This window comes from Stenella coeruleoalba (genome assembly GCF_951394435.1).
Source record: "Stenella coeruleoalba genome assembly, chromosome: 4".
In the NCBI taxonomy this organism is placed as follows: Eukaryota; Metazoa; Chordata; class Mammalia; order Artiodactyla; family Delphinidae; genus Stenella; species Stenella coeruleoalba.
In genome coordinates this window covers 147,286,868-147,303,999 of record NC_137149.1, presented here as the reverse complement: position 1 = coordinate 147,303,999, position 17,132 = coordinate 147,286,868, and the positions used below count along the sequence as shown (strand labels likewise).

The 17,132-nt window shown below is 43.1% G+C and overlaps 1 protein-coding gene across 3 annotated transcripts in view; it reads left to right on the top strand.

Annotated features, from left to right (window-relative positions):
- ETFDH (electron transfer flavoprotein dehydrogenase) overlaps nucleotides 1-17,132 on the top strand; it is a 35,080-nt gene that overhangs the window by 16,835 nt on the left and 1,113 nt on the right. For 2 of the 3 annotated variants that reach the window (XR_013828016.1, XM_079919502.1), the window contains exons 6-12: nucleotides 760-837; nucleotides 7,782-7,928; nucleotides 9,114-9,254; nucleotides 10,440-10,583; nucleotides 13,975-14,143; nucleotides 15,795-15,977; nucleotides 16,256-16,477. Coding sequence is in view for 2 of the 3 variants with exons in the window: in XM_079919502.1 (XP_079775628.1) it covers nucleotides 760-837; nucleotides 7,782-7,928; nucleotides 9,114-9,254; nucleotides 10,440-10,583; nucleotides 13,975-14,143; nucleotides 15,795-15,977; nucleotides 16,256-16,477 (1,084 nt within the window). In the remaining variant the exon portion in view is untranslated. The remainder of the gene's footprint in view (nucleotides 1-759; nucleotides 838-7,781; nucleotides 7,929-9,113; nucleotides 9,255-10,439; nucleotides 10,584-13,974; nucleotides 14,144-15,794; nucleotides 15,978-16,255; nucleotides 16,478-17,132) is intronic. The other variant, XM_079919503.1, reaches the window with a different exon arrangement.

Genomic DNA, 17,132 nt, shown 5'->3' with positions numbered 1-17,132 from the left:
TCTCCTCTCCTCCCCAGGTTTTGTACACCGAGGCCGTTTTCGGGTCCAGGCCACAGTCACATACTACTGTGGATTTGTTTTCAAGGTGTCACATCCATTGCTGCTGGTTCTTGTTTCGCCTTTCCTCTCCCGTGCTTTCTGCTGTGAGGTTCTAGTGTACAGTTTGTTCTTTCCTGTCAAAAGAGCATTTTCCTCCGGAGGAAACAGAAACCAAATAAGAGAATTGTTATTGCTCATCTTCAGAATCATACCTTTGACCAGTTTTCCCTTTTCTTTGTGGTCCAGAAATAACTTGGACTGCCTTCAGCCCCTCTCTGTTTTGTCTTGTTGTTTGGTCTTTTGGTTTTGGGGTCTGGGCTCACTGGAGACAGAGGCTTTCCCGACACTCTCCTCAGCCGCCCACCTGATGGTCCAGCCTGTCACGGGTGCTGACCCCAAGTTCTGTGCACATGCCTTTGACCCCTGAACTCGGCAGAGGGCTTCCTGCTGCATCTTCCCGGCTCCTTCGTTGTTCTCTGGCAGCTCCTCCTGTTCTTCCTCACCAGGTCGGGGCATTTCCTTCATTTCCAGCTGTTTGAGCTGTGTTCTGTCTAGAAGGGAGTAGCTTAGAAGCACATCCCCTTTTTTTGCTGGAACATTCTTAAGCCTTTGTCTCTATAACATTGAGAACAAGCTCACCTTCTAAAAATCGAAGGCTGTTTGTTTCTTTGCAAGCGGTTGTGAATCCCCAGGTGATAACCAAATGTGTTTTCATTCTAGATCCTTTTTCATGAAGACGGTAGCGTGAAAGGAATTGCCACCAACGACGTAGGGATACAGAAGGATGGTGCGCCCAAGGTATGCACGTAACAGTTCTGCGCTTCGCAAACTGACAGTGAAAGAGAAAGAATCAACTCACACCCAATAATTTAGTCTTGCTACAAACTGCACATTAATTAAGTGCATGTTAGAATATTAGTTATTAATGTGGAATTTTTCTCATTGTTAAAAAATAGAGAAACATCTTTGAACTAACCGTAATTTAGGCAAGTAGATATAACATGTTTAACAATGATTTTCTTAAAAGAAAAAACATGACATACAAATATCAAACAAACATGGGTCAAAGATTTTATTTCACTCATTAATTAATGAGGGAATCAGTAAGATGTTACAACCAGTTCAAGGAGAATCAAAAACCATGCACACGTGGGTCAGCAGCTGGGCCACCTCCACAGTTTCCACTTCTGTGGACAAGAGTCATTTGCATTATTACTGTCAGTAATGCTGATGGAGTCTTTGACAGGATTTTGACATCTTTTGGTAAATGCAAAACTGATTGACCTCATCTCTTTCAAAATAGGCTTCAATGGCCTTCTGGTTTTCAAAAGTTGTTATTTTTGCATTTGTAAAAGAAGAGCTCCTGAGACATGGATCTCACACTCTGTAAGATCCCTTGGAAAGGACAAGGAAAAAAAAATACCTTGCTTTCCTGTGATAACAAGAGCAAAACACAAATTAACATCTTGATAAATTAACTTGCCTATTCATGTTTATTTGTTAATTGTCTTAATTTCTCAACTAGATTAGAACCTCAGAGATCATGGAGGGTTACTCCAGAGCTAGCATAGTGCCAGGCAGTGCCGGGGCCTCAGTAGAGATTTGTCAACTCCTAGTTAGTCCTCTCTGCCATTCTAGAACAGAGCTGGGCATCTAGTCTAAGCCTCCTCCAGCAGATCGTCCTGCTTTTCAATCCTTCCTGCACAGAGATTAGCAAGTGGCAAAGCTCTCAAGTCTTACCTGCATTGTGGTTCTCCTAGTGGCTTGGCTGGCTGCCCCAGAATCGCCTGAGGCCTTGGGGCTCAGCCTGTCCTGTGGCAGGGCCCGAGAAGCTGTCTTGTATCAAGCCCCAGGGGTTCTGATGCATAGCCAGGTTTGCAACACCTGGTATCTCATCCTGCTTCTTATAATGTGACCTGTACCCTCAGCACAGAAGGCCAGACTCTGATAGCAGGAGTTTGCAACAAAGTAAGAGTTTATTGTGGGGCTCCCAGCAAGGGGGTGTGAGACAAGCCTCGCAGATCCACTGCACCCGGTCTTTGGGTTCGGGGTGTTTTAAAGCAGAAGAATAAAGAAGCTGGGAAGAATCATCATCTCGTGACATTTCTTACTCTGTTTCGGGGGTCAGGGTGTCTCTGACTGACGATGCTCTGGCCGGGTGGTCCACACCTCGGGGGTCTCTGGGCTCATCTTGCCCTGGAGAAACAGCCTGAGTTTGTACGTTAGTGATGAGATCTACAAGAGCCATTTTAGTACAGTGACTATGTTATCAGTGACAGCCATTGTAGTCATCGGACTCTAGTTGACTGGTGTTGAGTGAGCACAGGATGAGGTCAGAGGGCACAGAAAGGGAACAGAGTTCTGGGTGGAGAGGAATCATGAACTCAGTAAGGGAGCTCGGGCTTAAGGGAACTCAGTGATGATAAAAGAATACTGTCTTTCTTATATTCTTTCCTGTGTTATGGCTATTCTTTTCTGTATTATGATCATTTGATTATAAATTGCATTTTATTCTTTAAAAATGTCCGTATTTAATATTACAGCAACATTGAAGCATGCAAATTCTACCATTCTGATAGTTCTTTTTGTGTGTATATTGTCAGGGTATTTGTTCAAATGTATATTTTTGTGTCTTGTGCTTTGTAGTTGTAAAAACACTCATATATTGTATTTATATAGATATAAAAGCATAGAAGAGTATAGTGGAGTCTCAGTAATTTGAGTTTGTAAATTTCTTTTTCTTTTTTTTTAAATTTATTTATTTTTGGCTGTGTTGGGTCTTCGTTGCTGCGTGCGGCTTTCTCTAGTTACGGTGAGCGGGGGCTACTCTTCGTTGCTGTGCGCAGGCTTCTCATTGCAGTGGCTTCTCTTGTTGTGAAGCATAGGCTCTAGGCACGCGGGCTTCAGTAGTTATGGCTCATGGGCTCAGTAGTTGTGGCTCGCGGGCTCTAGAGCGCAGGCTCAGTAGTTGTGGCACACAGGCTTAGTTGCTCTGCAGCATGTGGGATCTTCCCGGACCAGGGCTTGAACCTGTGTCCCCTACATTGGCAGGCGAATTCTTAACCACTGTGCCACCAGAGAAGTCCCTCTTTCTTTTTTTTTATTTTATTTTATTTATTTTTGGCTGTGTTGGGTCTTTGTTACTGCACGTGGGCTTTCTCTAGTTGTGGTGAGCAGGGGCTACTCTTTGTTGCGGTACGCAGGCTTCTTATTGCAGTAGCTTCTCTTGTTGTGGAGCATGGGCTCTAGGTGCGTGGGCTTCAGTAGTTGTGGCTCGTGGGCTCTGGAGTGCAGGCTCAGTAGTTGTGGCGCACGGGCTTAGTTGCTCTGCGGCGCGTGGGATCTTCCCGGACCAGGGCTCAAACCCGTTTCCCCTGCACTGGCAGGTGGATTCTTAACCACTGCGCCACCAGGGAAGCCCATGCAAGTTTATTTTCATACGGCCGGTGGGGTGAGGAGAAGCAGTGATGGATTCTTTGTTCTTCGTCAGTTGGCTCCGTTGATCCCGGCGTGGTTAGGCTTCCTCCTGCTCTTGCACGGAAACATTCTCGTCGCTCACAGACACCTCCGCCTGGTGGTACCCAGTTCTCTGTCCTCTCACTTGGCCCCTGGTGGGCAGTGCTGGCACAGCTGAATAACTTTTTCATTCCTGAAACACTGTCTGGACCTGGCTTTTCACACCACCTTCTCCTGGTTTTCCTGGTGTTTCAGGGCCCCTCCTGCCGCCTTTGCTTGCTCTTCCTCTGCGCCCTGTCCTCTGAGTATCCAGTGACAGGGCTTGAAACACGTCTACCCTGAGTCCCAGAATCCTGCGTCCTGCTGCTCATTCAGTAGCTCTAATCTTAGGTCTAATAGGCATCTTACTGTCAGAATTATGATGTGGATGTTTTCATGTTTCGGAGGTTAAGTAACTTGCCCAGGGTCAGGCCACTGTTAGGTAGTGGAGCTGGGGTTGGAATAGAGGCTCCAGAGCTGCCCCTTGCACACTAAGGAGCATATTGCCTCTAAGAGGAATATTTTAGTCCATTAAGATCGAGTTGTTTTATAAGTGGTGCTGAGTAAACTGCATGTCCATCTGGAAGCAAATAGTTAGACTTTCATTTTATTTTAATTCTGATGATTTCTTAAAACAATAAAAAAATTAGAAATCTAGGTTATAATTACAACCTAGGTGTAGGGTAGATAAACCATCCTATAAAGGCAAGAAATTAAAAACCTATAAGAGGCAGGCCTTTTTTAACTATTTAAAAATTAAACACTTCTGTATACCAAAAATACTAGTGAGTCTGCAGATAAGCAGGAGATCGGGGGAAAATGTTTGACGACCTGTGATGTGAAAGAGCACTTCTACATTGACAAGAAAAAAGAGAACACAGTAGAAAAACGGGCAGAATCTTACAAAATGAAGAGCAGATCCCGGCGAGCAGTAACCACTAGCCAGGAGGCAGGTCCTCTGATGCCTCTTATCTGGGCCCAGGCTCCTGTGCCGGCTCCCCAGCCCTCCTCACGGCACACAGTCACACCTAGTCCTTGCACGCCTGCGTAGTTATTTATGTTTAGCTCTGCCTCCATGCCTGGCCCCAGGGAAAGGGACAGTGTTTTTCTGTCATCTCTGCCCCAGTGCCTAGCATACAACCTGGCACACCAGAGGTGCTCAGTTAATATTTCTTGAATCAAAAAGAAAAAGTTGCTGAAAAGTTAAAAAGCTACAAATAGAACTACCATATGACCCAGCAATCCCACTACTGGGCATATACCCTGAGAAAACCATAATTCAAAAAGAGTCATGTACCAAAATGTTCATTGCAGCTCTATTTACAATAGCCCAGAGATGGAAACAACCTAAGTGTCCATCATCGGATGAATGGATAAAGAAGATGTGGCACATATATACAATGGAATATTACTCAGCCATAAAAAGAGACGAAATTGAGCTATTTGTAATGAGGTGGATAGACCTAGAGTCTGTCATACAGAGTGAAGTAAGTCAGAAAGAGAGAGACAAATACCGTATGCTAACACATATATATGGAATTTAAGAAAAAAAAATGTCATGAAAAACCTAGGGGTGAAACAGGAATAAAGACACAGACTTACTAGAGAATGGACTTGAGGCTATGGGGAGGGGGAAGGGTAAACGGTGACAAAGCGATAAAGAGGCATGGACATATATACACTACCAAATGTAAGGTAGATAGCTAGTGGGAAGCAGCCGCATAGCACAGGGAGATCAGCTCGGTGCTTTGTGACCGCCTGGAGGGGTGGGATAGGGAGGGTGGGAGGGAGGGAGACGCAAGCGGGAAGAGATATGGGAATATATGTATATACATAACTGATTCATTTTGTTGCGAAGCTGAAACTAACATAGCATTGTAAAGCAATTATACTCCAATAAAGATGTTAAAAAAAAAAAAAAAGAGTAATCCAGAAAATGCAAATTAAAATAGCAGTAAGTTAGCCAGCTCTACACTTAGCAAAACCGTGAAAGGAACAGTTATACTGTCACTAGCTAGAAATAGGAAAAGGGTCTTCTTATACACTGTGGGTGGAAATGTGAATTGTTCAGGCTTTGGGGAAAGCAGTCTGGGAACATCTCATAAAATGAAAGTAGGTGTGCCCCTTGATTGTACAGTGCCACTCCTGGGAACCTAGCTTACAGGAATAAAAGCACCAATGTTGTAAGGATACATATACAGGGTGTATGTTTTATGACATTGCTTATCATAGCAAATAAACTGGAACAGTGAATGGCTATTACCCATTAGCAGAATGGCTGGATAACCTACGGTGTTCCCACACGGACTACTGCCCGCCATTAAAAAGAAAGATTTGAGCCACATAGTGACTTGGAAAGGTTTCCATGAAGTAGTATTGTGAGAAAAGTAAGATACAGAAAAGTCTGTGTTATATGATGCTACCATTGTGAAATGAATCAGGAACCAAAAAAGTTGAGGTGTCTATGTAAATACCTCAGTCCACAGGTGCGTATGTATATATATTTGGGTAAAACTTGGCGTGCTAGGCTGTTAACAGGGTTTATGGATGAGTGAAGTATAGTAAGAGGAAGGAGAAGGGAACAAATCCAAAGGTACTCAGCACAGTCACTTATAGGACGTGTGTGCACGTGTATGACGTTGGTGAGCTCTGCACAGAGAAACACAGAGTCACCAACAAACGTGAAAGATGTTCAGACTCTCTAGTGACTGAACGTATGAAATCAGTAGTGAAATAGTTCTTACACTTAGACCGAGAATATTTCGCGTCAAGGATATCAATCTGAGCCATGCTTATAATAGTGAAACAGCCTGGAATAACCTAAACGTCCAGTTATTGAGAGCTGATTGAGAAGGTAGGAATCTATTCAAGCATTAAAAATGAATGCTTAGGACTTCCCTGATGGCGCAGTGGTTAAGCATCCGCCTGCCAGTGCGGGGGACACAGGTTTGAGCCCTGGCCTGGGAAGATCCCACATGCCGTGGAGGAACTAAGCCCATGCGCCACAACTACTGAGCCTGCACTCCATAGCCTGTGAGCCACAACTACTGAGCCCGCGAGCCACAGCTACTTGAGCCTGCATGCCTAGAGCCCGTGCTCTGCGACAAGAGAAGCCACCACAGTGAGAAGCCTGTGCACCACAATGAAGAGCAGCCCCTGCTCTCTGCAACTAGAGAAAGCCGGCGCACAACGAAGACCCAATGCGGCCAAAAATTAATTAATTAATTAAAAAATGAATGTTTAATTTGGTATATATTGCCTTAGGCAAATCACTTTATATTGTATAATGTGAAAACAGTTATAAAATGCTTTGTCCGTGTAAACCATTTTTTTGTATGAATGTTTCTGTATACACACAATACCTGTAAACATATGAATGGAGAAATATCGGGAAATATGTATTTCATAAGAGACTTTCCTTATTATTCTGCATTCCTTTATTCAGGAGCTTTACTGAGTACCTACCATGTGCCGGATATAAGTGCAAATTACAGAGAGCAAAAGAGAGAGAGAAAGACTTTTTAATTGTAGCTTATTTTTTCCCCTTGGAAAAAACAAGTTTCAGTTTTACAGTATATATCCAGCAATAGAGAACAAGTAAAATTAAAGTGAAAAGAGCAAGTAGCTGAAGAGTATGTTTAGGATGATCTTGTTTGTGTTAGAAGGATATAAATAGACTCATGTAGTTTTTTTATTCATGGAAAATTTCTGGCATGATTCACAAGAAATCTATTAATGGTGTTTTTTGCTTCAAATCATGGGACTAGAAAATCAGGAACAATGGGGAAATGGCCTTTCACTTTAAAAAAATTTTCTTTTAGTTATATAAGTTTCAGGTGTCTAGCATTATAATTCGACATCTGTATACACTAGACAGTGGTGAGCACCCCAAGCCTGGTTACCACCTATCACCACACACTGACCCCCTTCACTCATTTTTCGGCCGCCCCCCTTCACTTCTCACTGTACATTCATTTGTAGATAATTTTTCGTGGGGGGATGAGCATGCTTTATTTGTTTTTTTAATGCATACAGACTTAACCATTCGATCAATATGACAAAGACACAAGATACGTTATAAAATTTAAATTAGATTCCACTTACAACAGTGTTTAGTTCTGTTACTAAAATTATATATCTGCACCTTCTCTTCTATACCTGAATCATAGATCAATTCAAAACTGACCAGAATGTGAATATTTTTAAAATTGTCAAACATTGCAATTTAACGTGTTCCTGTTTCTTAGACAACTTTTGAGCGGGGGCTGGAACTACATGCCAAAGTCACAGTCTTTGCAGAGGGCTGCCACGGACACCTGGCCAAGCAGCTGTACAGGAAGTTCGACTTGAGGGCCAACTGCGAGCCCCAGACGTACGGGATCGGGCTCAAGGAGGTACTCGAGTTTGCCGGTGTGACTTTCGTGTGAAAAGATGAAGCTTACATTCATTTGCATTGTGTGGTTTATAAATTGATTTAATTTTATAGTTATATTTTTCATTAACCTGAAATGTTCATAATGACTGAAAACATTAGGGATATTTTTCAAGGGGCTGGAGAATATTACTAATCAAATTTTACTATTACCTAAATTGTGTCTGCATGTTCTAGTTGTTTTATCAGATGTTGATTGAAGTCTTGAATTTGAAAATATTTGTGATATTGATTTTTTTCATGGTAATGCCATCTGCCCTAATAGGATTTGACCTGTTATCCAATGCTCTTTGTAAAATGACCACATCCTACAAGAATTGTTTATTCAAAATTATAACGTAAAGATAATTTAGTTTATGAAATATACACTCAGCCGTAGTATATTGACCTGCAGCCTAAAATTTAATTAGGCTGAGTGTTGTATATTTTCTCAGTTTATCCAAACCTTAGGTCTATTAGCGCAAAAGTTTCATCATAACTCTTTTGTTAAGAATCTTTTTAGGGTAAAGCTCAGAAAGTTTCAAATTCTATATATAACTAGATTCATTATATTGTGAGTAAGGGCTTAATTGTTTTGGTAGACTGTACATAATTCTATGTGGTGGCACGTCATATCTGATTTTTAGATAATATTTCCTGTGGAAATTGTTGTTTGCAATTTAAAACTTAACCATTCTGAAAACAGGATGATCAGTTAGCTTCAGTTGTGGAGAAGGTGGTGCAGGAGGGAGCACACTGTTTTTTTTTACTGAAGAATGACATCTGTCCTATAAAGTAACAGATCCGAAGTGCAGGGCGCAGCTCACGTTCATGAGGCAAACACGCCCGTGTGGCCATCGCCCGGGTCAAGGTGTAGGTGGTTCCCAGCACCTCATCTCTTCAGTGGTGTTTCCCACAACCGCACGAACGCCTTACCCATCTGAGAACTTAATTAATGTCTTACAGAGTTCCTCACCTGTTTCTTTACTCCGATCATCCTGCTGCATTTTGATGTCATTTTCTGGGATATTTGAAGTACTTCTTTGTGTGTTTCTCTTATTTCTGCTTTTCAGTTGTAACTTTCATAAATAAGACATAAAACTTAGCAAGTTTTATACATGTGGTGACATAAAACATCTAAATAATACTCTCGGACTTTTTTTTAAAGTTATGGATTATCGATGAGAAGAAGTGGAAACCCGGGAGAGTCGATCACACTGTCGGCTGGCCCCTGGACAGACACACGTATGGGGGCTCATTCCTCTATCACCTGAATGAAGGGGAGCCCCTCGTAGCGCTCGGCTTCGTGGTAAGTTACACTCCGTGATGGGAAGTTCCACTCTGAGAGCCACTGGGTCTTCAGTGTCACAAATCCAGGGCTTTGCATCTGGAGAATGTAAAAGGCTTCTCATTTAAAGCTTCCTCTCTGCTTTTGTCCACATCTGAAGTGCTTATGGCCACTGTAGACAGTGGTCTGCTTCAGCTCACGTAGCTGTAGTACAGTAGCTGCTACACGCCAGGCCCTGTGCTGGATGCTTCCCTGGGAATCCTGGTCCATAAAAATCCTGTGAAGTTGGTCTAGCGTTATTTTACCGGTGGGAAAACTGAAGTCCAGACAAGCTAAACAGCCTTCCCAGACACACGCATTAAGTGACAGAGGCAGGACTCATGCCCGAACCTGTCTGACCTGAAGCCCATGTCCACTGTGGCACGCCACTGCAGGAAGTGCAGTCCGTACTGGGTTTGAACCTCTAACTAAAACAGGACCATTTCCTCCCTTTTGGTCGCTTAAACATCCTTACAGTAAATTACATCTTGAACATTACAAGGAATGGAAAAGTGATATGAGTTACTGCACCTTGCAGTTGCAGCTTTATAGTTCAATGTCATGATTAGACTTGTCCATGACACGTTAAATTTATGTATTATTGTGTTCGGTCCATCACTTTGATTTAGTTTTTATAGTGACTTAATCTTTTCAAAGCAAAAAGGGTTTGGTTATTAATTTCAGCATTTTTGGTAAAAATGTAATCTCTAATGTTTTTCACCTTCTTTTTTTATAAGTGCGATTACATTCTTTTTCTTCATTTTTGCCTCAGTAGTACTGCATCGAGCTTATTAGTTTATTTCTGGAGTTGGTATTGAGAAATGAATGATAAATTATTACAACTCCTTTTGTAGAAACATAATGTGTAACACCTACAAACATTTTTCTAATTTGGACTTTGATTTACAAAGCACAATGATTTATTAATACATTCTAAATGTTTTCAAGTTCTGCCAATTCTAAACACATGGCATCCTTTTGTTTACCCTTTCTTTTCCAAACAGATTTTATTGGGTTATTTATTTAAATTTGGGTCGTTGCATACCTTTCCCTAAGTACTTTGAGTACAAGCAGTTTAATGTACATGTTCTCTGGTAAATATTGCTCACATTTCAGCCTGATATAATTTGAAATAACGATGTCTCATTTAAATATAAACATTTTAAGGTTGGTCTAGACTATCAAAATCCGTACCTAAGTCCATTTAGAGAGTTCCAGAGGTGGAAACACCACCCTAGCATCCAGCCGACGTTGGAAGGCGGGAAAAGGGTTGCATATGGAGCCAGAGCCCTCAATGAAGGTGGCTTTCAGGTAACACTTCCGCGTTTTTAATCCTTATTTCTGTATTATAAATTCAACGTTGAAACATAAGGTAACAACTTTAAATAAAGGATAGAAGATTATCTCAGGAAGAAAATTTAAGTAACTAAGCAAAGCACCCTAGTATTTATAAAACTGTACCACACCAGAGTTAAATGACACCATGAATTTAATTTTAAGGATATATTGATTTCTAGAGAAAAATTCATGGGCTTTTTTGTTTATTGGTTTGTCTTTAACCAGAGAATTTAAACTATGTGATCCAAGATCTTTTCCTTTATTCCTTTGCTGCCAGGAAACTCAAGGACAGATGTAGTTTTCAGCAAAGGTAATTAATTAATCTCAACTACCTAGTGTCATCCATGCCCTTTAGGTGGTCTCTGTTAAGTTTTTACCCTTAATTGTCCTATTTTAGTATATGTTCAAAATAAATACTATCAAATGCAGTTAATTTATTAAGTATTTAGTTATTAAACAATGAAATAATTTATTAAGTATTTAGTTATTAAACAGTGAAATAAGAGCTAGATGGCTAGCTATGATAAAAGCTATTAGAACTGTTTTGGAAATAGTATTCGACAGGTAAGATGATCTAAAAGTCAGCTCTAAAACTTATACCAAACGGTTTGGTCAAGTTATTTAACTCCTCGGGCGTTAAGGGATCATCTGTAAAATAAAGATGATCCCTTCTGTCTCTAATATTCTAGGAATCTAGAACTGTTGATATTTTAGAAATCTGATATCTTTTTGTTTTTAATCTGTTGTAAAAGTAACAAATAGATCATAGAAAATTGGGGAGAAAAGTTGACTTAACCTTTAAAGTGAAGTTCTAAATACATTCGTAAAGTCAAGTACATCACAGCTAAATTATGAATGTCATCACTAGAACCCTAAAAATAACACTGTCCCTAAATTCCATTGCTGCGGAGTTACCTCCCATGAGGTTGTTTTTATTTCTGGAGCAGTTATTCGTTTGCAATAATATTTGCTAAATTTCCTATGTTCAAGCCCATTAAACTTTTTTGAATAATGTGCATAATACCTATTGCCAGCCTAATTCTACTCTTTAATTTATAGTGTAAAGGCTTCTGTATATTCAGTAGTACATGCAGACTCGAGTTTATGACACCTGCCTTGTGTGCTTCAGCACCTCAGATGATCTTTAGATGAGCAGGAAGAGATGACCCCACACACACAATACACTTTTTACCTAAGTTTTCTGATTTAATTAGTCAAAGATTCAGAAACTTACTTCCATTAAGTTTTTGAAGACCCTTCAGAGACAAAAATTTGGAACATCCAATTTTATTCTGCACCAACAAGTATTACATGCCTTTTTATTTCTCTTTCTTCAGTCTGTACCAAAGCTCCCCTTTCCTGATGGGTTTCTAGTATTTAACCCCTGTGGGGTTTTTTTTGGGGGGGGGGGGAGGTTCTTTTTTTTTTCTTTTAGTGCAGGGAAGTGTAATTTTATTTTGGTGCAGAAATAGATTAGGTTACAGAAAAGTCCTAGGAAAAGGAAGTTACGAGACTGATTTTACCAATTGTCAGGTGGAAGGGTAAAATCTGTTACTGTAGAACTACTCCAGGCCATACCCATCTTCTTCAGTGATACGGCCTGGTTCCTCATTTTAACCCCCGTTTTTTTGTTTGTTTGTTTTTTTAATTTATTTTATTTACTTTTGGCTGCCTTGGTTCTCCGTTGCTGTGCACGGGCTTTCTCTAGTTGCGGCAATTCTCTAGTTGCGGCGAGCAGGGGCCACTCCACACTGCGGTGCGCAGGCCTCCCACTGCAGTGGGTGGCCTCTCCCACTGTGGAGCACGGGCTCTAGGCGCGTAGGCTCAGTAGTTGTGGCGCACGGGCTTAGTTGCTCCACGGCATGTGAGCTCTTCCCGGACCAGGGCTCGATCCCGTGTCCCCTGCATTGGCAGGCGGATTCTTAACCACTGTGCCACCAGGGAAGCTCTAACCCCCGTTTAATGGATGTCCCAGAATACATCTCTCTGTACGACTTTTCCTGGATCCCCCAGGTCCTTAACAAGATGTCCAGCTGCCCGCACAGGGTAGGATCCTCGCAGAACTGAAAAACACACATTTCCCTTGGGCCATGACGTTTTTTATTCTTAGGGCTTAAGCACCCATTTGGAAGAATTTGCACCAGCAGTCCGTGTCCTTTTATTAAACGTCAGTCTTCTGGCTCTTGAATCAGACTTAGGATTAGCAGGGCCACAGCCTGATTTGAGAGGAGCATTGTCACGATCCAGGTTCCTAACCATTATCTCTGTTTGCAGCTCCTGGCATTCCAGAAAGCCCTTTCCCCTTGTTGTCTGCTCTGCGGCCCTGATTTCACGCTCTCTTATCTGCATGTTTCTGATGCTGAGTTTGGTTGGAGAACAGCAGTCACCCCTGGGCCCGAGCCTTCTTGTACCAGCGTTGCTTTTGCTTCTCACCACCATTCCCGTGCAGTTAGAACTCTGTAACACGGGAGCGCGGCCACAGCCCCGCGGCGTGGCGGCTGATGGTGGCGGGCTCCCTGTTGACCTCCTCTCCTCAGGGTCCCTCTCCGCCCATCGGCCACACTGTCAGCCACCCACCACTTTCTCAACAAAGACCTGTGGCGTACTGTGGGAAGCCTCCAGGAGGAAAGAGCAACTCCACAGCTCTCTTTTCTTCCTCTCCACACTCTAGGTTACAGTACAGTCTCCTGAGGGAGGCAGTCGGTAACTTAGCTGCTACATCGTGGGGCTAAACCAAAACCGTCACCCACCCTTTAGTACGTTGTTTTCCATCAGAAGTGTATACTGAGGCCCAAACAACCATCTTAAAGTTTATTTTGGAAATTCAGTTTATTCTTCGGTTAATTAAAATACATTATTTAAGGTAGTGGCTAATTGTGGTGATGCCATGATTAGAACCTAGGTTTCCGAAACTCCCTGGACATCAAGGTAAAACAAGGAGGTATGAAGAGTTATGATAACATCCTCTGTAAATCACGTGTTACCCACAATGCGTGTAAAAGCAGATCACAATTTAGATAATAGACGTTCAGGTTTAGAGAATATTCTTTTCATTATGACATAGATATGTATAAATAAAAACATTTTATGTAAATGTTAATGCTCTGGTCTTAACGTCTGTCTCATGCAGGTAAGTCATGGGGAGGGAGATGGAAAAGAGATCAGAGCAATAGTTCTGATCCTTGTTTCTAGAGGAGGAGAAAAACTGCCCTTGCTCTGATTTTTCTCTTCACTCGTATTCATTTGCATGTAATTTTTTTTTTCGTTTCTTCCCTACAGCTTTCAAAGGGCTATAATTTGGAGTATTCGGTTCTGTTTGTTTAATTTGAACTAACAGATGCACTTTGACTGTTTCTTTCCTCAGTCTATACCAAAACTCACCTTTCCTGGGGGCTTACTAATTGGTTGTAGCCCTGGTTTCATGAATGTTCCCAAGATCAAAGGGACCCACACAGCAATGAAAAGTGGGATTTTGGCAGCAGAATCTATTTTTAATCAACTAACTAGTGAGAATCTCCAATCAAAGACGATAGGTAAGAACTCCCGTTTATTCTCAGGTTCTTCATGGGGATGTTTAAAAAGAAGCTATTTAAACATACACTCAGTGTACGGATAGAGGATGACAGTAGATACAGTTAGAAATCTTGCTGGTCTTGTATGTTTATGTCATTGGGCATTGAAAGATGCAGAGTGTGACTGTCCCTCTACACAAAGCGTCGCGATGCCTGCTGGGCAAAGCACACTGCAGCCTGCTCGCCGTGAGGCTTTTACGGCCACGTGCCGTTTCATGAATGGAAAGTAGGACGAGCCCGAGGTGTCCCGCCCCCGGAAACAAGTTCAACGTGAGGGTTCCGCCTCACATCGCACAGGCCCAGGTGGACCCTTGCAGGCGCCCCCAGACCTTCACTCCAGGGCAGGCAGCGGACCCGCCTCCACCTTCACCTCCTGTCACCCTCCATCCCAGACACGCTTCCTGGGTCCCGGGGGCACCCAGCTGATGGCTGGCCCCCAAGCTCCCCGCACCTCGGCTCGGATCTCTCTCCGGGGGCCTCGCGCGGACCTCACCAGTGAATCTGCACTGCACACAGGCACACAGTCCTGCCAGCCCCTCTCACCGCGCCGTTCCCTCTCCGGTGTGTTCCACCTTCCGGCTCGGCTCACTGTTTAACGTACTTATTGATCAACCTCGTTTCCTTGGACGGAACACTCCTCCCAGAGCAGGGGCTTGGCTCCCTGTGGACGCAAACACCAGGAGCAAGTCCGTAGATACCCGATAGATGAGCCGCGTTCCGTAGAGTCGGGTGACACGCTCCTCCAGGTGGACTGTACCTTCAGGCATGCCCGGGGACAGGAGAGGCAGGGCCGGTGCCTCAGACCGCCTCACCAAGTCCGCGTCCCACCGGACGCCAGCCCGCTTGCCCCGCGCAGGTCGGGCCGGAGCAGGCAGGTCACCGGCACCAGGAGGAGGGTGGTCACGAGAACCAGGACGTCCTGTTGGAGATTAAGTGCAGGGCCCCAAGCTTTAGGTGCTGCCACCTCCTAGGGCCACCACAGCCGAGCGCTATGAGCTGGGCAGCTTTAACCAGGAAGGTATTCGGAGTTCTGCAGGCGAGCACTTCACAGCTGTGTCCGAGTCTCCAGCTTCCGGGGGCCCCGGGCTCCTGGCAGAGCACCGCCAGCCCCTGCCTTGTCCTCCTCTGGCTGTCTCCTGGACGCCAGTCATTGGACCAAGGGTCCAGGCCGCTCCAGCATGCCCTCGTCTTAACTCGGTATACCGGCAGCGACCCTCTTCTGACCGATTCTGAGACAACTAGGGGTCAGGACTTGAAAATACCTCTCTGGGCCATCACGGTTCAGCCCGTAACGGAAGTGTTTCAGTGATCAGCTCCATAGGTAGCATAAACTCTCTTAGCTTCCTTTTCAGGTTTACTGAATTTTGCAACTAATATTCCATGCTACCAGTATGGCCTTACTGCCTGTTAAACAACCTGTCAAGTGGGTATCTTTTTGGAAGATGTCAGCATTTATACGTGAAACGTTCTTCAAGTGTGGTCTCATATGACCACCTGCTTTTTTAACTATGTAAAAGTCATCTGTTATTTCGGTAGCAAAGTACCTTGACAATAAAGTGTTTTATACTCCTTGAGGCAATTTCACTTAACGTTTCATGTTTTTCATAAAAAGGACTTGATGTAACTGAGTATGAGGACAATTTGAAGAAATCATGGGTGTGGAAAGAGCTATATGCCATCAGGAACGTCAGACCGTCCTGCCATGGCGTCCTGGGTGTGTACGGAGGGATGATTTACACTGGAATCTTCTACTGGATATTCAGAGGGATGGAGCCCTGGACCCTAAAACATAAAGGTAATTCCGGCCTGAGTATGAATGTTGGTCCTTAACTCAGGAAACGGGATCCAATAAGTAGGGAAAAAAGGTGACCTTCTACACTTTACTGTTTTAAACTTGCTTTCTTAGAGAAATGATGAATTCAGTATCTTTAGGAAGACAGGGTATCATTGTTGAAAGAGGGCTAAAGTCTTATTTCTTCAGTATAGTATTTACAGGTTTTTATTAAAATGTCTAAGGAAGTACTTTAGAATTAGATACATTTTTACTAAAAACCTTCCTCAAAACTTGGGAAGGTTCTGACTCCGATCAGCTCAGGCCAGCCAAGGACTGCACACCTATTGAGTATCCAAAACCAGACGGGCAGATCAGTTTTGACCTTTTGTCGTCCGTGGCTCTGAGTGGCACCAACCATGAACACGACCAGCCGGCACATCTGACCTTGAAAGATGACAGTGTACCTGTAAACAGAAACCTGACCATATACGACGGGCCTGAGCAGCGGTTCTGCCCTGCAGGTCAGTGCACTCATTTCCATCCACTCTTGAAACGTCAATAGGAGGATTTGCTTGAAACACGTTAGAAATAGGCTTCCGTTTTTTTAAAGAAATTTCTCCTTCTATTGCTTGGAAATTGTGAATGACTCCCATCTCCAGCTTCCTTTTGAAAACTCATTATTCTTATGTTTCTACTCTAATGCTATAGTAGTAGGGATTTCTCGTTAAGCCTAATTCAGATGGCATTTCTCAAAAGCAGCCTTTCTCTTTTCACCCTCAGCGCGAGGTTAGGGGTTACGGGGAAAAGCACCAAACACCTCTTTCCGTGTTCACGTGACTTAAAAAAAAATCGTTTCTGTCATGGCTGCTCCTGTCTGTATATATGTATGCTCATGTACACACACACATATATATTATATATGTGTACATAGCCTAAAATACTAGATTTTGGCCACATGCAGCTCAGGGAAGTCGTCCTGGACTTTAAATCCATCATGGATACAGTATCTTCCAGTGCTGAGCTTTCAACTAGAATTATAGTAGGAACTGGGTCTCGAGTGCTGGTAGAACAGCATTCAGGTGTGTGAAAATCAGTACATTCTGGACAGGAACTAGAACATACGCTCTGTGAGGGAGGGACCTTGACTGTCTTGACTTTTATCTTTTCACCATTTCT